Source organism: Bos grunniens, chromosome 27, assembly GCF_055505025.1.
Source record: "Bos grunniens cultivar Pamir isolate PY7600 chromosome 27, Bosgru_T2T1.0, whole genome shotgun sequence".
NCBI lineage: Eukaryota > Metazoa > Chordata > Mammalia > Artiodactyla > Bovidae > Bos > Bos grunniens.
Genome location: NC_141191.1, coordinates 38,827,737 through 38,853,773, shown reverse-complemented (window position 1 = coordinate 38,853,773; position 26,037 = coordinate 38,827,737). Strand labels below are relative to the sequence as shown.

At 40.8% G+C, this 26,037-nt stretch overlaps 1 protein-coding gene across 17 annotated transcripts; it reads right to left on the bottom strand.

The window, feature by feature from the left end:
* Nucleotides 1–133: 133 nt before the first annotated feature.
* Nucleotides 134–24,966, bottom strand: POLB (DNA polymerase beta). Of its 17 annotated transcripts, none has more exons than XM_086380448.1 (14): nt 24,524–24,966; nt 24,256–24,437; nt 21,474–21,540; nt 18,091–18,165; nt 17,423–17,481; nt 15,612–15,661; nt 13,096–13,147; nt 11,256–11,310; nt 11,086–11,158; nt 9,006–9,076; nt 7,961–8,047; nt 2,138–2,202; nt 1,301–1,440; nt 134–373 (listed from the first exon to the last, which is right to left on the bottom strand). In XM_086380448.1, the coding sequence occupies exons 8-14, from the start codon at nt 11,268–11,270 to the stop codon at nt 279–281; spliced, it is 546 nt and encodes a 181-aa protein (XP_086236574.1). In that variant the 5' UTR covers nt 11,271–11,310; nt 13,096–13,147; nt 15,612–15,661; nt 17,423–17,481; nt 18,091–18,165; nt 21,474–21,540; nt 24,256–24,437; nt 24,524–24,966; the 3' UTR covers nt 134–278. The 17 variants fall into 17 exon arrangements, with proteins under 17 accessions (XP_086236574.1, XP_086236577.1, XP_086236572.1 ...); XM_086380451.1 differs by having other exon boundaries at nt 17,423–17,501; nt 24,380–24,437; XM_086380446.1 differs by having other exon boundaries at nt 24,380–24,437.
* Nucleotides 24,967–26,037: the final 1,071 nt, after the last annotated feature.

Genomic DNA, 26,037 nt, shown 5'->3' with positions numbered 1-26,037 from the left:
AAAAATCCCCATTTAAGATTTGTTATCATCTCATCTCTTAATTCTCTCTACTGACCCTTAGTAAAGTGCAGTCATGAACAGAATATATAAATTTAAACGTTTGCTAATAAAGTAAGAACTAGATCACAGCTGATAATCATACAAGAGGTTTTATTGACTATAGTGCAGGCTACGGCATGAAGAAGAAATAGTTACTTAAAAACACCACAGACCCTTACATAGCAAAGCTTAAGAAATAAATTAAGACTCTGATTGGGCTGTGCCGGGGAGGATGGGCCTCACTCGCTTCGGTCCTTGGGCTCACGGTATTTCCACTGGATGTAGTCGAAGATATCCTTCTCACTGTCCACGGGCAGGGGCTCCCCGGCAACGCCTGCAAGGAGGGACAAAAGACCTTCCTCGTGAGCTAGTTCTGGAGCTCAGTTACAGAGGGGTCAGGATGGAGAGCTCAATAGGACTTGCTTTCAGAGGGAAAAGAAAATAGTCCATAAGGGACTTAAAAAGACCTCCCTCAAGAGCTTCTGGTCACGCTTTGCCACACACGTTATCACCAGCGCTACACGACGAACCTGAATACCTCAACTCTGGCCCTTTGAAGTGACCCTAATCCATGGCTCTCCTCTCTGCTGGATCTCCACTGTGCCAGAGAAAAGACCCCAGTGAGCTCCTCTGTAACTCAGCACAGCCCCTGGACTAGCAGTGCAGCAGTTCGCAAAGCCCACTGAAGTGAAACCTGCATTTAGGGAGGGTCCCACGTGGTCTGTACACCCACTGACACGTGAGAAGCACGGCCCTACTTTACAGTTTTAGGACAAAAAGACGAAATCTTCACTCTCCTAGTAGATCACAGTAGACCACATAATAAATATACTGTGAAATGTTAACAAGATCCATAAAACAGACTAAGCAATTCTTACTCTTTAAACTTTGAAAGTTTGGAGTCAAAGCTACCAAGTTTGGCCTGACACGGAAAGGAGTAACACCTGAGTTTTTCAGAAATCTTGGAGGTACATTTAAGAAAACAAAAATCCTTTAGATCAATAAGAGTTTTTTCTTTTTTTACTAACCATGGAAGTAGAAAGAATTTAATCCATTCTAACACAGAAATCTTGTCAACTAGAGCTGAGGGCCTGGGAACACCTATGGAGCAAAGCTTTCTTTGTTGCCTGAGGGACTAACAATTCTAAAGAATCTACAATTAACTACCATGGTTACTTAAAGGCTCTTAGAAAAACCAAAGTTGCTAAACCAAAATATCCAGATGACTGGGATTATCTCCGATGCAGACACAAATACTCACCAGTGACACCCAGGGGACGGATTGTGTATTCATTGATTGTGAAGCCTTTTTCTAGGGCATGAGCTCTCATATTCTTATTGAAAATATCACTCCCAGTGAAATAGAGGACACCGCAGTAATACTGATCCTTGGGTATCAACCTAAACAAAATAAACAATCGAGCAATCCTTTACTATGCATTTCAAACTTAGCAAAAACAGGACTCATAATCAGTAAGGCACAACACAAGCCTGTGCAGTCCAATAACCTAAAGAGACCACCATCACTAGGACCATTCAAATGACCTCAACCGTGCAGTTAGTTCAGGCTTCAGTAAACTACACTCTGCATGGGGTGTGGACAAACCCAAAGATGGTCTCAGGACCACCTTCCCCAGCAGGATCCACCTCATGCTGTGGAAGGCACCTTATCAAGAGGCAAATCCAGAGATGATAAAGCAGGTTCTGTGGATAGTGTTACTCTTTACATACTTTCAGGCCAAACTGTCTATTGCAAGAATGGCACTTCAGGGGCTTCCCAGGGGGTGCTAGTGGTGAAGAATCCACCTGCCAATGCAGGAGAAGTAAGAAACGGGGTCCGGAAGATCCCCTGGAGAAGGAAACGGCAACCCACTCCAGTATTCTTGCCTGGAGAATCCCCTGGACAGAGAAGCCTGGCAGGCTACAGTCCACAGGGCCACAAAGAGTTGGACATGACTGAAATGACTTAGCAGTAGCATGGAACTGCAGAATGAAAAGGGATCCTGGATATTTATGCAAATTCCAAGATATAGAGAGGGAGGGGGGGAAAGGAGAAAAGAAAGAAGTTAATAGGTGAGCAACAAATTTTGAGCAATACCTGATATCAATTCTCCTGTGTGGATACTCCTTTTCATCGTTTTTACTGGGAAGCTGGCAAACACCCTAAAATGGATATTTAAAATAATGTTTAAAAGATTTTTTAAAAACACTTCAGGCTTAATTCTAATCAAATATTGTTAAGTGTGAAGTTACTTTCGCTTTAAACGGAGGTGGTTTTAGAACTGTGAAAACCTGTAACTTAACTTCTCTGTGCTCTACATATTATCACCCGCTTTGTACTGTAATCCTTCACGATTACTAAAGAACCAAAGGAAACAGCAGATGATGGTTCATCTGGCTTTTTGTGACTCTAAACAGGAAAATAATCAAGGAAAGCACGAAAGACAGACCAGAACAAACAGAAAAAAGCAACTTGGAAGAAACAATGATTATTCAGGGAGACGAAAACACACACAAAAGCTATCAGTAATCTTCTCAGATTACAGATATTTATCCATGATACAAGGACAGAATGCTACAGAAAAAGAAAACTCTAGGAAAGGATTTAAATCAAAATAAAAAATATTATAGAAGAACTGGAAGTTGGAGGTATCTTCCAGAAATTAGAGAAGACAGAGAGAGTACAATTAAGGAAAAAACTAAAAGATAGAGGACCGCTTTATTCTTTCTCTATAGGGGAGTTTTCATTATACTTTGGTAGTTTTTAAACAACAATTATCAAGGTCTGTTTTGTTATCGTTTCCTTTTCCAGAAAAATGGGGGAAGTTTGTGGGCTGGGCAACAACCCATATGTAAAATATGTAAAAAAGAAAAACATCGCCATTTTTCAAATTTAAAGCTTCAAACGCCACATTCTGAGAAAAATACACAAGTTACAAGCTTCCGGTTCTGAAGGGCAGTCGAGCTGGTTCACACGTCACTAAAAGTCATACATTTCACTCAGCAACACATAAACATCAAAATCTAAAATGGTTATTTTCTTTAGCAACTCCTCTGGCTGAGAGATTAACGAATCCTGTTTATCTTCAAATATGAAACCTACCTTCTCAGGCACTAACAAGTTACAACTCAACCTTCAGATGGAATTACCTTGCAGATATGGAGCTTTGAGGAATTGGGCAATGATCTTGCTGTCTGTCACGTCAGGAACAGGATTTCATCTAATGGCTTTGTTCCTTTCCTCAAGGCTAACTTTTATTTCCTGCACTTTTTCTGAAGTGCTGGTGTTAAAGGTTTCTCTGTATCACTATAAACTCTTTATTAGAGTGAGTGGATTAGTTTGTTTGGCATCTCAATGAGGTAGTTCCGTGCTGACCGACTGAAATAAAGCCCCTTCCATTCCTCTAGTGTGGCCTAGGTTTCTCCTAGTGTCCCCTGAAATCCTCACTGTGATCACAGGAAAGCATCTCCTGAGGCCAAACCTGCACAAAAACGCTAAAATATGAGTGCTACTCATCTATATAAAAAGGTATCTAAATGCAGAGGAAATTGGTTTTTCTTCCAAATGTTATTATATTCACAGGAAGAACAGTTGAATTAACTAAAGACCATGAGTCCACAAGAAGATCAGAATAACCCTGACTTTCCTAAGGTTTGATTACTATTAGTTTAAAGGAATTCATGTTTTAAAGATAACTTTAAAAACACAGAGAAGGTTGTATCTTTCAAACTATTTAGTCAGCGATTATAACAACAAGATATTCTGAAATCAACTGGATTGATATAGAGTGGAGTTTATTCTACTTTATAAGCTGAATTCATTTTGCAGCCAATTTCCTTTCAGAAACCCAGAGATCTTAAAGCTTCTTTGGTGATCTTCACTAATGTTCTGTGCCCAGAGTCACTGCCCTGACTCCTGCCTGCTGTCTCTCCCTGCAGAGATCTGCTGGGCTAACTCCCTCACCTCAAGCCTCTCCCCGGGTGTCATCTCAGTAAGGCCATCCTATTTAATACCTTCTCCTGAACTCCCTAGATGATACTAGTGGTAAAGAACCCGCCTGCCAATGCAGGAGATGTAAGAGACCTGGGTTTGATTCCTGGGTCGGGAAGATCCCCTGGAGGACAGGGCAACCCACTCCAGTATTCTTGCCTGAAGAATCCCGTGGAGAGAGGGGCCTGGTAGGCTACAGTCCACAGGGTTGCAAAGAGTCTGACACGACTGAAGTGACTGAGCACACACTATCTTAACCTACCATGCAACTTACCTACTTAATATATTCACTGTTGACAAGCCATCCCTTCCACGCCCCTCAAATAAAAGCGCCACTTAAATTCACTCATCTGTCCCATGCTCCTGGGGCAGAGCCTAGGACGCTGCGATGCTAAACACCACATTTGGTGAACTGACTGAATACAGCCTCTCATCTGACTGATACCCCTCTCCCCATTTTGTTCTTTCACAGCACCACCCTCTCTCTGTCCATCCCTTCTTCTGTTCCCCAATTTTATACCTTCTAGACTACTGCCTTCCTCTCACCGATCTATTTCCAAACAGAAACACACTATTTTTATATTATTATTATATGTTATCCTAGTATAACACTCTGCACAACTCTTCAAAGATTCCATATCTTCAAAAGATATTTGTACAGACGCTTCAAAGTTTCCACGTATATGGCCTAAATCTAACCTGCATGAGAGTCCTTTGACAGAGGGCAAGGATACCATTTTATAGATAAGAAAATTAAAGCCTTACAGGAGTAAAGCAACTTGCCAACATCGCACAAAGAACTGGCAGTGGCGCTCAGGCCGTTCACCCCGTACCCAGACCCACTCACCACATGCAGCACGCCCACCCCACCCCACCCCCGGCTCTGCCACTTCTTGCTGCCTCCAAAACAAAACGAGTTCAGAGTTGACCTGGAGTGCTTCTCATCCTAACAAATATGAACGACAAAGGTCAAGACAGCAGGCTCACACACGGCCTTTTCTAAGCTTCAGTAAATACATGAAGCATATGACAGTGCCTGAACTTAATACACAAACCCACTTAGACGGATGCTTATGTCACAACAAAAAGGCCTTAGTCTCTTGATCTTACGGTCATTAAAGTCTTCTATACTTTAAAAGCAAACAAACAAAAAAAAACCTGCTTTCTTATTTCTCAGCCTGTTTTCTTCTGGGAATCGGTTTGGGAGGATTCCCTTTCTAGCAAGATCTGTACATGTGCTGCCAGATATATATGAGGTTGGGAAGGCAAGAGACAGCCAAGATTCCCACCAAGCCCGTACCCAGGATGGGTGAGTGGCCCTGCCTCTCCCACAGCACAGGTTCTGTAAAGGCTGACCTGGCTGACTCTGCAGCATTTGGCTGCCCATGACCTTCCTAGCAAAGGATTCTCTTTGAGAAGCTACTAGGAATTCCACTATCATCAGCAACTCTCAGCATTCATGAACTTGGCTGCCCACCTCTTTTTGCAGTTTACACCCAGCCCAGCAGCTGATAATCTGTCCTTGTATTCTTGCTAGCCGGAGTACTACAGCCTCTGCTGGTCTGCCCTCTGGGTCTCTTTGGGCACAGCAGAATGCTGTTCAGACTGTAAAAAAATGCTTCTGCTTTTTTTATTGAATAAACACCTTCCTGGTGGCTAATTCTGAAAGCAGCTGGTGCAGTCCCCCAGGAGACAGCTCACTGCCTTTCACAAACATGACTACTGTGGGAAGCCGGTTAGGCCACAAGAGTCCCCAAATATGCGCAGGCATACCAGGACACTTTCTTACTACTCAAAAACAAAACAAAAAACCACAAACTTGTCCAGCACTTATTATTTTTAGAATTTTATCTGACTGAATGTTCTTTAAATATAAAGTTTGTGCACATTCATTTTGAGGGAATTAAAGACAAGCCAAATTCCAAAGAATGTTCATAGGGCACATACAAACCCTATTTTTAATTAATATCTTGGGTGCATACACTTTTGGACACAGAGTTAAAAGCTCAAAACCTGACAGACTCAGGAGAATCAATAAAAATTTAATTTCCTAAAACTGATGGCGATTTTTATTTTTACCTTTCCCAAAGTTCTTTTGAAAATATTGATAAAGTGTGGCCAACTTAGACAATATACTCTCACAGCCCATTAAAATCACCATGCTGAACTTAATGACGTTTTCTGCACATGTGATTAAATTACACAAGATGGACCATTTTTAAGCATGTAGTTCAACAGCACAGAGCAACTCACACGGTGTAGCCATCACCACCACTCATCTGCAGAACTGTATCATCACCTGCAGCTGACGCTGTCCCCACTGGGCACTCCCTCCCACCTCCCTGCCACCCTGCCCAGGCCCTGGCAGCCATGGCCTAGTTTCTAAATGACGTGGCATTTCAATTTTCTGTCTCAACCATCTTCTACTTTCAGCTAAGCTGTCAAATCTACATGCTGAGACTCTTGCTAATTTTAGCCTAATCCACGCTCCAGAAGTACAGGCTCTTTCCTTTCAGTTGCACAGCTCACAAAAAAGGGAGCATGGAGAAGACAGGGTCCGCATGCTATATTTAAGGGAGCAGCAGACGAAGGCGGTTTGTTGCCTTAGCCCTAGGATTTCTCCCTGCCTCCAGTTTCTACACAGGACCATTTATTAATCTGTTTTTGATCCACTGGCCATTTGTCTTGAGTCCTTGAGTCTTAATTCCCCAGGAAGACCACAGGACTTCAATGGTCCGTAGCAGCGGGTTTCTCAGTGATGCTCTGCAGGTGCTGCTCCCTTACCTACCATCTCACACTGCATGGCTCTTCCCCTGGACGTTCCATCACTGACTCTGATGCCTTCTTTCTTTCGTGCTGTCACAGATAATACTCTTCAGACAATTCTAATCTCACTTATTAATACATTCTGAGTCAAAGAGTATTTGCTATTTTAGGGAAAAAAATATAATGTGTCAAAGTCATTATGGATATTTTAAAAAGAGCAGATTATGCCTAATTACCTATCCCATTATCTTGATGAGGGTAAAAGAAGAGAGTGAAAAAGCTGGCTTAAGAATCAATATTCAAAAAACTAAGATCATGGCATCTGGTCCCATCACTTCATGGCAAATAGATGAGAAAAAAGTGGAAACAGTGGCAGATACTATTTTCTTGGGCTCCAAAATCACTGTGGATGGTGACTGCAGCCATGAAATTAAAAGATGCTTGCTCCTTGGAAGAAAAAGCTATGACAAACCTAGATACTATATTAAAAGCTAAGACATTACTTTGCTGACAAAGGTCCGTATAGTTAAAGTTATGGTTTTTTCCAGTAGCCATGTACGGATTTGAGAATTGGACCACAAAGAAGGCTGAGCACTGAAGAACTGATGCTTTCTAACTGTGGTGCTGGAGAAGACTCTTGAAAATCCCCTGGACAGCAAGGAGATTCAACCAGTCAATCCTAAAGGAAATCAACCCTGAATACTCTTTGAAAGGACTTATGTTGAAGCTGAAGTTCCAATGCTTTGGCCACCTGATGCGAAGAGCCGACTCACTAGAAAACACCCTGATGCTGGGAAAGATTGAAGGCAGGAGGAGAAGAGGGTGACAGAGGATGAGATGGTTGGATGGTATCAGTGACTCAATGGACATGATTTTGAGCAAAATACGGGAGATACCGAAGGACAGGGAAGCCTGGTGTGCTGCAGACCACAGGGCTTCAGAGAGTCACAACTTAGTGACTGAACAAAAACCACCACCACCTATTCCAATGGCACAGATTATTTACAAGTGGGGAATTCTGAACAAACTCTTTACTAAAATATTCTCAGATTAGAGAATATATCCCCTCCAAGGTCCAGAATGTCCTATTTACTGATGGACACTAAGCTACCTCGAGGTCACCACACTTGTTTTTCCAATGTGTTAAGTCAAGCAAGTACTCACCATGAACTTTGTTTCACCCTTTGACAGAGTGTCTGTAATGAAACGGACCTTTTGTAACTGCTCCACAACACGATGTAACAGTTTGGGCTGTAGAATCATAATCAGGGGTAAGAAAAAAAAAAAAGCAATTACTCTGTTAGAGCAAGAAAGCATTTTTAACATGAGTTTTCTGATGCTCTCTGCATAAATGCCTAGTTTTCCTATGCTCTAATTTTTCTTCTAACAGAAAATTCACCTTATCAAATGAAACCACTGCTTTTCATGAATACCATGACACCTCCAAACAGACATCATTTGTCTTTACCTGTTTCATAAAAAAAATTACCTGCTTATCTTTAAAAGGTATGCTATGCTATGCTATGCTAAGCCACTGCAGTCGTGTCCAACTCTGTGTGACCCCATAGACGGCAGCCCATCAGGCCTCCCCGTCCCTGGGATTCTCCAGGTAAGAACACTGGAGTGGTTTGCCATTTCCTTCTCCAATGCATGAAAGTGAAAAGAGAAAGTGAAGTCGCTCAGTCGTGTCCGACTCTTAGCGACCCCAAGGACTGCAGCCCACCAGGCTCCTCCGCCCATGGGATTTTCCAGGCAAGAGTACTGGAGTGGGGTGCCATTGCCTTCTCCATTTAAAAGGTATATATTTCAAAATAAAAAACATTTGCCTTCATGGGTCTTCTAATAGAGGTAAAGTTTCTTAATACAATATTTTTAATAGCAAAATATTTCTATGTTAAAGCCTGAACATTATACTGGATATTTCTAAAGTATCTATGCTAGGCAATAAATGATTCTGGCAGTATCTTATTAAATCTCATCTCTTTCAAATCTCAGGCTGTTCTGTCAGTTCTCTGTGGAAAAACAACATGCATTCCTTTCAACAATTTACTTTTTGCCTTTCACAGAATTCAATCAGTACAAAATGATTCAACTGACTTTCAGAAAGATTAAAACAAAAACTCGTTCTGAAAATACCCAACTGTCTCTTAGAAAATGATATTCATTGCTGTGTAAGACTGATCACCTTTGCCTATAAGTTCAGAGGTACCTGTTTGGCTGACTCAGAGGTAAAGCTTGGATGGGTGAGAAGGACATCCATGTCACCACTGGACTCTGCACCTGTAACAGCAAAAAACATGCATGGAGCTCCCCTCGTAAACGTATCAGTGAGGCAGATATTGAACTGAGGTGACGACACATAGACATTCTTACTGCTTAACTTTCTATTTCACTGTGTTTCACATTCAGAATTAGTTAAAAAACTTCAACTTTCTGTCCAAGTATTCAGGTTTATTGATGTAAACACCAGAATCTCAGATAACAACAGTAAATGACATTAGATATGCATTGTATACAATTAGTTATGTTATTAAAAATGCAGCTAAGAAATTACTCAATAATGATAACAATAAATATAGCTTTAAAAATACAAATAAATGTCTAAGACTCTCAAACAAACAATATAACTCTGTATTAATCAGAAAATTCACTTCAATTCTTACGAATGCATTCATTTAAAGAATACTGGTAACCATTACTATTACGGCATCATAGATGAGAATACTAGACTATCTGAGCAGCTGCCCAGAGAATTCCTGACAGTCTATTACCACTGCCTAACCAAAACTCTAGAGGTGGCCATGGATTTAGTCAGACATCTATTCCAAAGTTTATATAAAGTTTTTCAATTTCAACTTTGTAAGATAATAGGGGTAAACTAGGTTGGATCATAAAGAAGGCTGAGCACCAAAGAATTGATGCTTTTGAAACATGGTGTCCGAAAGACTCTTGAGGGTCCCTTGGACTGCAAGGAGATCAAACCAGTCAATCCTAAAGGAAATTAGTCCTGAATATTCATTGGAAAGACTGATGCTGAAGCTCCAATACTTTGGCCACCTGATGCAAAGAGCGGACTCATTAGAAAAGATCCTGATGCTGGGAAAGATTGAAGGCAGGAGGAGAAGGGGATGACAGAGAATGAGATAGTTGGATGGTATCACCGAATTCAACGGATGTGAGTTTGAACAAGCTCCAGGAGATGGTGAAGGACAGGGAAGCCTGATGTGCTGCAGTCCATGGGGTCACAATGAGTTAGACACAACTGATCAAAAATAACAATTTTAAATTTCAGGTTACTCTTCCAAAATTTTGGATTGAGTGGTTCTTACTTTGCTCATATTCACATAGTAAATCAAGATCTAAAGAACCTGGTTGTTTTGAGAACTGGTTTTAAACTGGTGTTCCTGAGACATTAAACTTTGATTCATTATAGAAAACTTTGAAAACTGAAGTAAAACAAGAAGCAAAAACCTACCCAAAGCTTCACTAGCATCTGGCCAGACAACAACTACTAGTACTTAATACACCTAAAATTATGTTATGTGAGTGCAAAGTCACTTCAGTTGTGTCTGACTCCTTGTGACCCTATGGACTGTATGTAGCCTGCCCTTCTCTGTCCATGGGATTCTCCAGGCACGAATACTGGAGTGGATTGCCATGCCCTCCTCCAGGGGATCTTCCTGACCCAGGGATCAAAACCATGTTTCTTATGTCTCTTGCACTGGCAGGCAGGTTCTTTATAATATTATAATAAAATTATGTTATAAATTTTATTAAAATTGGTCATCAAAAAAGCCCATGCTGGACTTCCCCAGTGGTCCAGTGGTTAAGAGTTCGCCTGCCAATGCAAGGGACATGGGTTTGATCCCTGTCTGGGAAGATCCCACAGGTCATGGAACAACTTAGCCGTGTGCTACAACCACTGAGTCTGCACACCTAGAACCCGTGCGCTGGGACAAGAGAAACCACCGAGACAAGAAGCCTGCTTGCCACCGGGAGGGGCTGCCACTCGCTGCAACTATCGAAGGCCACGTGCAGCCATGAAGACCCAACGCAGCCCAGAAACCAAAACAGCAGGAAAAAACCCACCCTATCATAAAATCAGCATGAACTTCCTCTCATTTACTCATATATTCCCATTTATACACAAATAAACTTAGCTAATACTATGAGGTCTTAGCAAATCTATGAAGTAAAACAAGTTACATCTTTTTAATCCATGTTTTTTGTATACATTAGCCAATTTTAACATCAAGGCATGAATAACCTAAGATTAGGAAGTATGTTACCTCTTCTGAAACTGCCACAGACTGTAGCAATGTATTCAGAATCCACTTTTTTAACTTCACTTAGTACAATATCCTAATAGAAGAAAAATTAAGTTAGTATTCTAAAAATGGCTTTTCACCAAGTGAAATTCTAAATTCTAATTAAAGAATATAATTCAGGGCACTCTTACTTGCATTTGTAACATTTCTTCACGAGGAATTCTTTTCTCAAAGTCCTCAAAATATCTTTAAAGACAAAATAAGTAGACAAAAGATTTTTTTGTAAAATTTAAATCTTAACATTAAACTGTTTACTTTATCGAGCATCTTTATACAAGCAAATATTTAAAAAATCAAGATGAAAATTCATTAACAGTAAAATTGTGGGGGGTGGGGAGAGGCAGTGTGAGGAAAGGTTTACTCCTTAACTTGGATCAAAATCCTTAAGTGTCACACTAACTGATATTGCAGATATTCCATTCAAATTCATTTTAAATAAACTTCACATTTCAAGAGTAAATACATATATTTAAGTTAGTATGGATTCAAGTTAGACTGCTCCCTACCGGCAAATTCAGGGATTGCAATTTACTGCTTTTAAATCCTGAAAAATACTTGTATAAATATTTTAAAATATGATCCTACAATATGGATGAACTGAGACATTATGCTAAGTGAAAGTTAGTCACAAAAGGCCAAATATTATATTATTTCATTTACATGAAATATCCAGAATAGCCAAATCTATAGACACAGAAAATAGAACAGTGGTTGCCAGGGGCTGGGGGAAGGAAGGGCAGCTAGAGAGAAATGGAGAGTGACCACTAATGGTTTGGGCTCTTCTGGGGATTGACTATAGTGATGGTTGTACAACTCTGGGAATATACTTAAAAAACTCACTGACTTGTATACCTTTATGTGGGTAAAGTATATGGTATATGAAATGATATTTCAATAACGTTATTAAAACATTGTTGTTGTTCAGTCACTAAGCTGTGTCCGACTCTTTGCAACCCCATGGACCCCAGGCTCGTCTGTCCATGGGATTTTCCAGGCAAAAATAACTGACTGAGTTGGCAATCCAACTGAGTGGGTTACCAACTCCTTCTCCAGGAGACCTTTCCAGACCAGGGATCAAATCCACATCTTCTGCACTGGCAGGCAGATTCTTTACCACTGAGCATTATCTTAGTATTAAGTAACATCCAAGAATGATAAATAAACTGTTCAAAACCAATTCTCACAACAAGCAAGTTCTTCAGAAGGTGTCCATTTACTATGTACGTGCAAGGAGAATGGGAACCACATCATCCTGATGTCTCACTGATTTGAAGTTTTGGAAGGTCAGGATAAATTTTCAAATATTGTGCTAAGGCATCATCAGGCAAGTTCAGAAAGTTATTAGGACTGAATGGCCAACGAGACAAGATCAGAGCAGATACAAGCTTAGGGTAGATATGGCTAATGTACTACATGCTATAAATAGTTAGAAAGGAGGGGGTTCTGTATTTCACACCTGACAAAGAAATTACCCATGCTGACAGATGACATGTCTACTAGTTATTCCTATTCTGTTATTTAGGTGTTTGGGGTTTTTTTTCCTATTCCTTTTTTAAAAACTTAAAGTGTTTCACAGTCATGGCCCATCTTCTCAGGCAGACTAAAATTCTTGAGAGCTACACTGAACCTGTCTGTACCCTAACTTCACGCAGAGTGCAGTACTTTCAACAATGTATGCAAGAAATAAACACCCTGACTGACTGACACCCTCCATTCTGTGTATTTTAAGAGGAAGTTCTCAGCCAAAGTCAAGGGAATGAGGGAACCAAACACACACACACACACACACACACACACACCACGTGTGAATACAAGGATACCTTCTACAGGAGTATGCAACAACCTTAATGTTTCTGAACAGTAAAATGATTTGTGTTTAGCTAAGTCTGAAGACTTAAGGAGTACAGAAGAATGGCTATAAATTTTTTTACTTTTACACTTCAAGTGTCGAAAGAAAATTTGCTATCTTACTTTAGCCCAATTCGTTGATGATGGTTCAATTTATCTTCATTTTTTCTGAGATCTGTATAGAAGATAAATAAAGTTAAGGTGCTAATTTCTGGGAAAAAAAACATTTTCCAATTTTTTGGGGAAAAATGCTAAATTCAGTGATCCTTTCTTCAAAGGGCTACCTAGAGAAACACTGGAATGACTTTGAAAAGACAATGAAAACAACTTTCAGATACTAAAGACTCGATAAAGGTGACTTCAAGTCAATGTAGTAAAACCTGACAGTTGATTTCATAATCATTTTTATTTACTGAGTCAGAATTTCAGTTATAGTTATATAAAACAGTACATAAAACATATCAAGATTACACAAACTTTCACTGAGTACAGCAAAAAGCAGCCTTGTAAGGACCTTCTATTGTTGTCCAGTCGCTAAGTTGGGTCCAACTCTTTTCAACCCCATGGAGTATAGCTTGAAAGGCTCCTTTGTTCATGGGGTATTCCTGGCAAGAATACTGGAGTGGGTTGCCATTTCTTCCTCCAGGAAATCTTCCTGGACCAGGAGTTGAACCCATGTCTCCTGCACTGGCAGGTGGGATCTTTACCACTGAGCCACCAGTGGTGGCCACCACCCTTCTAAGGACTTATATTGCTTAATTTATAATTAACAGCAGCCACAGAAGTTCATTCATACTGTTCATTTGTTCATTCACTCTTTCAGTGAATTAATACTCTTTGTGTACTGATTTGTGCAGCCACTGTGCTAAAAATTCTGTTGAAAGGAGTGGTATCACTGTCATTTTTTAATCAGAAAAACTGTCATGTCTTAAACTGAAAGTGACTCAGATCCATCTGGATGGTCCCTTCATGGGTATGAGCACAGGCAGGAGCCTTATTAAAGAAATGAGAAGATAAGTATGATTCAGAAGCAATGCCTATGGTTGTCCCTGGGCTTTCCTAGGGGCTCAGTGGTAAAGAATCTGATCGCCAATGCAGGAAACACAGGTTCAACCCTTGAGTCAGGAAGATCCCCTGGAGAAGAAAACGGTTACCCACTTCAGTATTCTCGCCTGGAAAATCCCAAGGACAGAGGAGCCCAGGGGGCTACAACACATGAGGTCACAGAGTCCAACACAGCTTTACCAACTGAACAACAACAACAAAATGGTCACCTGATGTTCACAAATTCTCTCTGGAGATATAAAATGGAGGAAGATAAGCACCTTTATGACACATTGAGCATGGAATATTTATCATAGCTTTGTGCACACAAAATCCAAGTATATGATTGAAAACGCAACAGAAATAGAGTTTGTTATATAGAGAGATCCCACAGCTATTACATTATGTATCTGTGAACAGTGAAATCATCTAAAACCATCACTATAGATCCTTGACACTCCCAAGTGATGCAACTGAATACCTCTGAGGAACAAACTCTTGGCCTCCTTAACCAATATTTTACTCAGATAAATGATATATGCCACACGCAGAAAAGCACTAACCCTCCATGAGATGCAGGTATAGAACAAGTTCACTCTTAGCTGTGAGATTCACACAAATTCTCAACTTAATAGTATGACTGATTAGTCATACCTTTTGAGAGTCAGTTATTATTTTTAGGGATCAAGCACTTTACTAAGTTTTTATAGACATTACTGCATTAAATCACATGAGATACTACAAAACTATCTTGTAGCTGAGAACCTGGAGCATCACAGTCATCTATTCTAAGAAACTGGTGGAAACTGGATGCAATCCCAGGTCAGTCTCCAAAATCTCTGTCCACCTAATCATTAGGGTTGCTTATAAATAGTTGAGCCCACAAATATTTATCCCCAAATGCCAGAGATGGACTGTAATGAATCAATATAGTACATACCCTTGAAAGCATGAAGAGATAGATTATGCTTAAAAGATTGCTATATTAGGTTTAAGGAAAATGTTTTACAATTACTTGACTTCTATTTTTATCACTTCTTTGAAAGCAAAAATTCCTTCAATAAGAATTACAAGCCTCTTAACAGAATTTTTCTCAATATACATGACTTGGTTTTTAGGCTGAATGTACAGGATTTCCATGGTCTAAAATTTTATTTTAAAAAAAAGCAATTTAAATCATCTAAAAATCTGCAAGTGAAGTTAGTATCTTTAAATCAAGACGCCACCCCTTGCTCTTCTTGATTTTCTTCTGAATTATAGAACAAAACACAGTTAAAATGGGAATACAAACTACATTTTACATCTATTCTCTACTGTATAGTTAAAAAGAAAATCTTATCATTCATATCTCCCTGCAGTAGGAAATGACAACCTACTCCAGTATTCTTGCCTGGAAAATTCCATGGACAGAGGAACCTGGCAGGCTGCAGTTCATGAGGTTGCAGAGTCAGACAGGACTGAGGATTGAGCATGCACATCATTTGTATCTACTAATTGAGAAAGGTTTTTTTTCCCAAGTTTCAGTTTGTTAGAGCATCACTGGTCCTTCAGGACCATATCTGACCTGAAAGTAGAGACCAACTGTACAGACTCACCTTCTAATGTCTTAATTCCTTCATCTACAAACTTCCTTGCAGCAGATGGACTACAAAGAAAGAAAAACATCATCTCAATATCAAGTGAAACTCAGGATCCTTATAACAAATAACCAGTGATATCGTCTCTTGTCAAACATAAAAGTTACTGGTGAGCTAAAAAAGACCTGCTAACTATTGTGTGGTTACTTTGTGAAAGTTGCTCAGTCGTGTCTGACTCTTGGCGACCCCATGGACTATACAGTCTGTGGAATCCTCCAGGTCAGAATACTGGAGTGGGTAGCCATTCCCTTCTCCAGGGGATCTTCCCAACCCAGGGATCAAACCCAGGTCTCCCACATTGCAGGCAGATTTTTTACCAGCTGAGCCACCAGGGAAGCCCAAGAATACTGGAGTGGGTAGCCTATCCTTCTCCAGGGGATCTTCCCAAACCAGGAATTGAATTGGAGTCTCCTGCACTGCAGGCAGATTCTTTACCAGCTGAGCTACCAGGGAAGCCCAAAAGCCCAAAGTGGTTACTTTGGTAATGTTCAAATCCTTGAAGCCTTAATCTAGGAAGATAGTCATGAACTTAGACATGAAAAAGACATCCAAGCAGCTAGGTGTCATGACACCTATCTACTTTACTCATAAACCAGACATACAGGCCCTTGAAAACTATTCATTCTTGCAAATGAGATTTAATAAGGGCTTATTATGGGTCAGATACTCCTCTAGGTGCTGAAACTACTGCAGGAATAAGACAAGTAAGGGCCCTGCTCTTCCCTATTGACGCTCCAGTAGGTAGAGAGAGACAATAAAGAGATATATAAACAAAGAAAATACCAGGTAGATGAATTAGAACAGGGTACTATGACAGAATGGCTGGTCTTCTTTAGATTGGGTGATGAGGGAAGGCCTCTCAGATGATAAATAAACTGAGATTTTAATGACAAAGAGCCTTGGTACAGAAACTGTGTGGTACAGAACCTGATATTCATATCAGGAAGGCAACACGGCACAGAAATAATAAATCTGAATTGAAAGCTCGGAGACCTGGGCCCTGATTCTGACCCTGCCACAGCTACCTCAGTTTCTGTACTCAGCTTTCTTGCCTGGAAAAAGAACAATGTAACAGACACTCTGTAAAACAAATGCTAACATTTTATACTGTTAATTGTTTTGGGGCCCCAAAGAGTTATGCTCCTTTTCTATATACTAGGTTTAGGAATTTAATGTATTTTAAATGAACTTTTATGGAAAATGCTGCCATTAAGAAACAATCATCATATACCTATGCCTCAATCCATCAAGACAATAATTAAGTAAAGTGTTAACATTTTGGTGTCAATCTTTACTCTATTGAGTATCAAATTTAAGATAAAGGTGCCTCCATTAAGAAATACTTGACTGCTTGTTCGAAACTCATATGCACTGTGCTACAGGAAAAAAAAAAAAAAAAAAAGGCATTTTAAATGTTTAAGATAAATATAACCAGAGAGGCAGAAGAGACATAATTTGGAGGGAGTGATAATATGCCCACAGAACAAGTGCTAACGGAGCTCAGAGGAAGGAAAGAGTATTTCTGGCTGGGGACTCAAACTGGATTCATCAGGGAGCTGACAGGTCTTGAATGGCACTCCTAGAGTCAAGGCAGCAACTGAAGAACCAGTTTCAAACATGTAAAGTATGGAAGAGCGAAGTACGTGGGCAGAGGCACAGAGGTGGCGAGGCACAGGTTTTAAAGGGAAACAGCAACTTCTTTAGTTCAGCTGACACACAAAAAATTAAACCAACCCTATGACTGTATCTGCTTAAAAAAGAATTCTTACCCAATGCCACTAACTCGAGTCAGGAAATTGATGGATGAACTCGTATCATCCTGCCGAATCTTTAAGGGAAAAAAAAAGTCTAACAATGATTTAGGAATGCTTTGAAGACTCAAACGATCTTACTAGAAATACACTAGTCTGCTTAGAGACTTATTAAGGGCCATTACATTTGCCTGGATAACCCGTGCAGAAGTATTCATGTACAACCTCAGTGGTTACAAGTGAGTAAGGAAGCAGATGAAGATGGCTCATTTCTCATTCATCCAATATTTTTTAAAGGCTTATTCATAAAAGTCCAGAAGTGATACAATTACTATCATCAGAATAAAATAAAACCATAAAAAATGCTTGGGAGGATTTAAGGATTAAAAACTCTAAAAGATAACAATCGCTTAGTTTAAGTTTATAATCTCCCTTCTAACTGGTAATGAAAATAAAGAAATAATCCTTTTACAGAGGGTAACAGTCTCTTAAATGTCACATAAAATAAGTGAACATTTTAGAGGAGCAATATTTAAAAGTTAAAATACAGGACACTTAGAGAGCCATAAACTGCTCCTTCCTTAACCTACGGAGTCTCATGGAGGGGGATGATATCACCTACTCTGCAATGGTGCTACATGATAGCTGTCATAATTATCAAATAAACAAATGAGTAAAAATTTTACCTTTTCCAGTTTACGCAATTTTCCAGTAGCTAAAAACTCATCAATTTTTTCAGCAATTTTTGTTCCTACTCCAGGCTACATAGAAAATAAAAAATACAAAAGTCACATAAATATAATGCTTACCAAATCCCTAGAAGACAAAGTAAAAAATGAGAAATGAAAAACCAATGACCATTACATGATCATTTTCCAAAGGACACAGGTAATTGAGCACCAGTAAAAAAATATATATATTCTCCCAAAGACAAAATGCTTAAATGACTGCCAAATGAAAAGCCCTATTAAGACAATTTTAAATGACTTTCTTTTTAAAAAATTAACTTTTGTCATAGAAAAATTAGAAACTACAGAGCTGAATAAAGAAAAATATTAGCGTCATTTGTTAATTTCATCACTCTGAAAATTAAAATAAACTATAATCTTGCCACTTAACATCTGCTATATACTGACTTTTTTGCAGTCAGTATATACACATACACATATATAGACATGCAAAGTTACCTGTGTATGTATATTTACAAGTGTATATATATATGTGTGTATATATACCTACTTTTTTCTTACAAAAATAGAATCATACTGCTTTGTAAAGTGCTTTGACTTAAAACTACATCATGAACAAATTCATGTACCAATAAATAAATATAACTACAACCACTTTAATGACTTCGTAGTGTTTCACTGTACGAACGTATGATAATTTACTTAAAAATGCCCTATAGGAGAACATTTGGATGGTTCCAATTTCTGATATTATAACAATGCTGTTGTGGACTTCCTTTGGAACAGAGGAAGCTTTCTCAAGCTTCTGCATACCCCAGCACCACCTGGGGAACGTGTTAAAACACAGCATGCCATGTCCTGCCCTAGAGTTTCTAATGCAACAGACTGCATTTCTAACAAGTTCCCAGGCAATGCAGAGGCTGCTGGTCTGGGTACCACACTTTGAGAACCAATGCAGTGAACTGCACAGGCCAATGTGACAGTGACCAGCTCCATGTGACTACTTAAGTTTACATTAATCAAAATCATAAATTCCTCAGTCACATTAGCCACATTTTAAGAGCTCACTGGGCTTCCCTGGTGGCACAGTGGTAAAGAATCTGCCTGCCAATGCAGGAGTTGCAAGTTCAATTCCTGGGTTGGGAAGATCCACTAGAGAAGGAAATGGCAACCTACTCCAGTATTCTCGCCTGGAAAATTCCATGGAGAAAGGAGCCTGGTGGGCTACAGTCCACGGGGTCACAAAGAGTTGGACACGACTTTAGCGACTCAACAGCAATGAGAGCTCATTAGCTAAATGTGACTCACGTTCAGTAAATATATACTGCACAGCACTGCTCTAGAATATAAGCTCTAAGACAGCAGAAATTCTATCTTTTCACTGCTTTATCTCTAGCACCCGGATGAATACCTGGCATACAGATGCTCAAAATTTATGAGCTAGTGAATCCTTGTATAAATATCTCTCTACTGGTTTCCTCAGGATGAACTGCTCAAAGTGGAACTGCTGGGACAAAACACACACACACACACACACACATTTTGCCAACATTCTGCCTCAACATCCTTCAGAAAAGCTATAAATAACCAACACTTCAATCAGCAATAAATGAGTATCTTTCTCCCCACATTTGTCCACACTGTATTTGATAATTTGGTGGGCACTATATAATTGAATTTGCAACTTTGATGTACTAGTGAAGTCGAACTTTTCTTCATGTTTATTGGTCCTTTTTAGTTGTGTTCAACAATTATGACATGTGCCAGTTATTTCCTACTGTCTCTTAGCCTGAAGTTCACCCTTCTATATTCTTAATTGATTTAACGTTTAAATAAGTGTCCAAAGACCACTGAACGCATAGTCAAGCTCTGAAAATAGCAAATATAGGTAGGAGTAAATAAAAGTAGAACAAAAAGGGGAAACTGCTAGCGTTTCTCATCTCCTAAAGCAAAAGATACACATAGATCTGAAGCAGTTTTGGCCTAAGTTACTTTCTAAACCAAACATTAAGGAACAAAAGGCAAAACTCTCATTCTGGAAATTTCAGGTTTCTAGATTACTGAGAAGCACTCACATGTGCCAGAGAGTAGGTCTGTGCTTTTTAAATTAACAGTGAAAATCCAGTCTTATGCAAAAGGAATTTTGGGTATTTCTACATTTTTGTTAGAGATATATCATGAGCTCAGATTTGGGATGAGATGTATCAGAACTTGTGAAAAGTTTGCCTCTAACAAATGAGCAGGCTATCTGCAATTACCATAAAGAAAGAAATTCAAGGTGATAGAAGGGAAGCACAAGTGGTAAAACTGGGTCAGTCCAAGAGAGAAACTCGGAATTAAAGTCCAAGGTATTTAAAACGTGTTAGGCTAGTCTGTCTGGTTTACTGAAGTTGAGAACTGTTAATGGCACAGGGATTTAAAAACCCCGAGCACAACTTGTGAGTAATAAACAAAAGGTGGACACGTGACACGTAATCACTGCGGATCTGTCAGTCGTAAGACGGGTAAGATTGATGCTAAGGTTATAACTCTGACAAGTGAAAATAAAAGAGCAGTTATCGGTCACACGCTACAGGCTCTCATGAGAAAATCAAGGACAGTCAGATACTAATACCTAAATTCCAGAGGGCTTTCGTGAGACCTACACAGGCAGGTAAAGAATAAAAGAAGGTGGCAACTATCAGAACCTCGACTTCTCAAAAAGTCATGTCAGTTTGGCATTTTTAACAACAAATGCATAAGATATGGTCCTTAATCCTGAGGAATTTACAATCTTTTATAAGATTTACAATCTTTTATAAGACTTCCCTAAGATATTGTTAGCGATGTTAATGCAAATTACCAAGAGATTCAGGTAAACCTCTAGAAACTGTGACACTACCAGCTTACAAGGTTTCATGGAAATTACAGAGAACTGGGCTAAATGCCATACTATGCAAAGGGGCTTAATCATGAGCTTATTAGTAGTAAGTAAGATCTCCTTGGAACAGTAACTCTAACTCAAAGAAATCCCTATACGTGGGCATCAGAAGGAATAGCGAACGAGCAGATGTGCTAGTACCAATCTGTCACCACACTCTTCTTAAGGACTAACTCTCAAGCTGAAAATCAATGTGAAAATGAACACACATATACATGGCAAAGTAAAAGAAAATTGTAATTACATATATTAAAGAAACTTTTTAACCCACACCCTCCTCCAATAAACATACCCGGAGCTTGAAAAAGTATGCTTGAGATAGCATTAATATTATTCCAAGAAAGCACTGTAATTTGCCTGTTTGGGTCAAGGGCAGTTTCAGAGGCAAATTTCATTTTGTGGGAAACCACCAAACTGGTACATGTGTGAACTCTTCGATCAACTTGCTCACTAAACTTACCAGTTTCTTAGCTTCCGCTCCACTCTTTATTTTGTGTGGGTACTTTGCTATCACAGATGCTGCTTTTCTACAAGGGGAAAAAAAAAGGAAAACCAATTAGAAATCCAGTGAGGCAGTTAATTTTTCTTACACATACAAGCAAATAAGCAGCTTAAACTTTCACCAAGATAACTAATTTCCCACATCTGTGTAAAACTTAAAAAACTCAATGAGCTGACAGATCATCCACATCTCTAACTTTTAGAAGTATCCTGAAGATCCTCGCATTTGAGAATAACACAAATTTAATCGTATATGTAAAACTAGGGTGATTTAGGAAACCAGTAGGCTTTCCTTTTGGGGATTAAATGGAAAATATCATTGAGCCTTTTTAAAAAAATAGCTGTGCTGTCCTGTGCTTAGTTGCTCAGTCGTGTCTGACTCTATACATACATATATACATTTATACGCCATGTGCTAAGTCACTCAGTTGTGTCCAACTCTTTGCGACCCCATGGACTGCAGTCCACCAGGCTCCTCTGTCCATGGGGATTCTCCAGGCAAGAATACTAGAGTGGGTTGCCATGCCCCGTTCCAGGGGATCTTCTCAACCCAGGTATCGAACCCAGGTATCCCACATTGCAGGCAGATTCTTTACCGTCTGAGCCACCAGAAGTGAAGAGAAATGAAAGTCACTCAATTGTGTCCCACTCTTTGCAACCCCATGGACTATACAGTCCATGGAATTCTCCAGGCCAGAAAACTGGAGTGGGTAGCCTTTCCCTTCTCCAGGGGATTTTCCCAGCCCAGGGATCGAACCCAGGTCTCCCGCATAGCAGGTGATGTCTTTACCAGCTGAGCCACCAGGGAAGCCCTTAAAATAGCTAGTTTTTAGAAACTGTTCATAATAATCTTTCATAAAAAGTGTGCAGCCAGTAATATTCAAACTAATATTCGTATGTAATACATACTAAACTGGCTTATGGAGGGTTATTTTAAAATTCATGGCTTAAAGCTGTATTCCCGTGTCCAGGTACCAGTTGTTTTTTCATCGCTCTCGTTTCAGTTCCACTTAAAGCGCTGACGTGATCCTTGCCATCTCTACACGTACCCTGTTCAGTAATGTGGTGACAGACTGGGTCCACCCTGGGAGCTCACTGACGGTATCCTGTCTACCTATAATTTCAATGCTAAATATAGATAAGCACTGATGCCCGTACAGAGCAGCACTTCTAAGTGTGAAGCGTAAGTACTGGATAGTCTTTGGACCTTCGTTTTTCATTCTATTCTAGCACATGTAACCTTTAGACCTAGATTTCTTCTGATTTCTCTATTAGCATATTACTGATAATGAGTCTGGAAAGGTAGGTTGAGTGCAATCTGTGGATGAAATTGTTTCAGCAAAGATAAGTAGTTCCACATAATTGGCACTATGACACAAAGCCTGAAAGGGAAGAAGGGTTAAATCTTGAAAGGCCTTTTGTATGCATGACACTTTGGGGCTTTATCAAAGGAAAGAGAAAATGTTTAATTATTTAATGTGGGAGAATGACAAGATCAGGTAACTATTTTTCCAGAGAATACTTTGGCCACATCAAAAGAAACATGTATGGGAACTGAGGGGTGGGGAGGAGCCTTCAGGGGTGTAAGGCATCACCTGCTTTTCCAGACTTATTTCCCACTCAGACTACATCCCGTAAACAAACTGAATTACTGAATCCCTAGAAAATGAAATACCCCTCATGTCTCAATGCCATGGCTCATTTTGTTTCCTTTCTCTAGATTGTTCTTTCTCTCACTTATCTCACTTATCTTTCACTTTGGGCTCCTTCAAGACCAAACACCTCCTCTCTGAACCTGCTAAGACTCAAACAGAATATAGGGCTGGATATCTAATTTTCAGATCATCAAATGTGTGGACTACAGTACAATTACTTTACCTAGAAATTCACAAGAGGTAAAGAAAGGAAGTGTAAACAGTTTTTAGTTATGTTGAGTGGGAAGGAAAGAAGGAAGATGAGTTTAGTTTTGAAAGCAAAGAGACAAAGGTAACATAGGCTTGAAAACCTGGAGAAAACTTCTGTGAGCACAGATCTGGAGTTACAGACTGGTATGCAAAGCCAAGAACGCTAAGACTGCCAACTACAGAAGTGAGACAAAAGGGCGAAGGGCATTAAAAGGTAAGAAAGAACAGAAAGTTGTGCCATTGTGGAAGTCAAGGTGAACGTCACTGAGAGTTCAGTAAGATGCGATGTGGGTGAGAGGCTTTCAGAGAAACGGCAGGAAGGAAATCACAGTGCAATGAGATAAAGAATGGCTGGGGACGCAGAAAACCAGACAAGGAACACAGATTCTTCAAGGTTAACTGTAAAGTGGAGAAAGGAGAAAGGTGCTGGCTCAAGGGCTGAGGAAAATGAAGAAGACTGCTTTGTTGCTCTTAAGAGTTGAGGGACTGGACACGCTTCCCGGTTAAGGGTGCAGAGGCAGATGGATGGGGCATTAATGGCCGGGATAAGGGCCCTGGTGAAATGGACAAGGATGGGATCCAAAAGGCGACAGAACACCCACTGACCAACCAGATGGAAACATTCCCTTGGTCCACATCCATTTCACAACACAGGCCTCACTGTCTTTCATTAGGGCTTGAAATCAAACTGCATTTTCAGTAATTTACATTTGTTGATGGGGAAAAGTACCTATTAACCTATTTTCAATCAGAACTGGGAACCAATCAAAACGGATCCTAAAGAGCTCTGCCAATTCTCCCAGAAATATCGCAGGAAGGTGCCACCAAAGTCAATACCCTCAGTTCTTGCTTTTTTTTTCTCCTCCTGCAGATGGTTCAAATATCCACGGGGACCCTCAGCCCCGTCAACTGCCACACATCCCAGAACGCATGCTACCAGACAACGCTTGCACCGTCCCACCTGTAGGCATTGTATTTGTGGATAGCCTGGTTCACGTTCTTCTCAAAGTTTGCGAGTTCTGAAAAGGCAACAAGAGGTCCGGGTGAACAAGAGCCACGAGTAAACAAACAAGAACCGAGTTTCCTGGAAGGAGGCGTTAACAACCTCTTAAGCACCAGTGATCCCCCGCGGGCACACCAGGTCAAGGCAGCCCAAGCGCGACTCGAGGGTCCCCAGCAGCGCTGACAACCGGACACCGGCGGCGGAGCGAAGGCCGGCACCGAAGACCCCGCGCTGCGAGCGGCCGACTCCTCCTGGGCTGTCAGGACGGCAGGGAAGGAAGGGAAGGCGGCGGGAAGGCAGCAAAGGAGAAAGACGGCGGCGCCCGCCGGACTAACCTGTGAGCATGTCGGTGATGCCCCCGTTGAGAGTCTCCTGCGGCGCCTTCCGTTTGCTCATGGCGGCCTGCGCCCGAGGACCACGGAGAGCTCACCGCCCAGGACAGCCCCCTGTCCCAGCTCTGAGGAGACACCGGGACTCGCCGAGGCGGGCAGGACCAGCCCAGCGGCGGCAAAGCCACCGCGACCGGCTGAACAATGGCCGCCTCTGACAGGGGGCGCGTCGCGCGGCGCCTGAGTGACGTCACGATCTGGGGGCGGTGCCAGGGCGGGACTAGAGGCTTCGTCCGAGCCCTGTGGGTGGGGGCGTGGTTAGGAGTGGGGCCAGGGGCGGGGCTTGCACGGCGAGCCAGTAAAAGGAACCTGGAGTGCTCGGGACCAGGAGGAGGAAGCCCGAGCGGAGCTTCAGTGTGGAGGTGGGGTTCTGGGTGCCTCGGGATTATAAGCCAGTGGGGTTTCTCTGAGAAGGCCAGGATTCCTGACGTAAGGCGTTGGACCTGTCTTCCCGGTACCTTTCTCTGCAATCCTCCCCCTAGGAGGGGAAGTCGTGTTTTGATTCTTAAGTCAAAACTTCAGATGATGGGATTATGTAAGATGATGGGGTAGGATACACACCATCTGTGTATAATGATGAGTTACCGAATGCATCCCGTGCTTTACGTGTGAGTAGGGGCAACACCAGCGTCAGACTTACTTTCCGATGCTTGTGTGAGCCCGCGTTACAGAGGGCTTCCGGTAAGCCTCCTGCGGGAGCCGGGAACAAAACCCACGGATCCCAGGACAGCCTTCCACACCAGACTGTTTAGCAGATATGCCAACCAGTGTCCAAGGATATTTTGTTTTATTCCCCTCCATTTGTGCTAGGTGGAGAAGGAAATGGTAACCTACTCCAGTATTCTTGCCCGGAGAGTCCTATGGACAGAGGAGCCTGGTGGGCTGCATCCATGGGGTCACAAAGAGTCAGACAGGACTGAGCAAGTAACACATTTGTGCTAAGGGCCAAAGTGAAAAAAACCACTGACAATGCCTTAACCTAGCTAATGAGCAATGCAACTGCCAAGTCTGCTTGAGAAGTGAAAATGTGACATCAGCAATATTTTATTTACAAGAGTAACTCCTGAGGTTCATACTCAGCGGTCAATGCCAGGCAATTGCTCTCTGTATAAATTAAAAACTTAACAAAATGATACATCAACACTGTAGCAAAATCTGAGAAATGTATAAAAGGAGACTAGAAAATAATTAACATCAATGAAGGAGAGGCAATGGTAACCTTCACTC

Bases quoted from the DNA above. Each gene is read 5' to 3' on its own strand.
- POLB (XM_086380443.1), bottom strand. From the start codon at position 24,817: ATGAGCAAACGGAAGGCGCCGCAGGAGACTCTCAACGGGGGCATCACC. The intron at 17,482-18,090 runs GTAAAATTTTTA...TTTCCCTTAAAG, and splicing joins AATTGCGTAAACTGGAAAAG to ATTCGGCAGGATGATACGAG. The intron at 11,159-11,255 runs GTAAGAGTGCCC...TTCTTCTATTAG, and splicing joins AAGAAATGTTACAAATGCAA to GATATTGTACTAAGTGAAGT.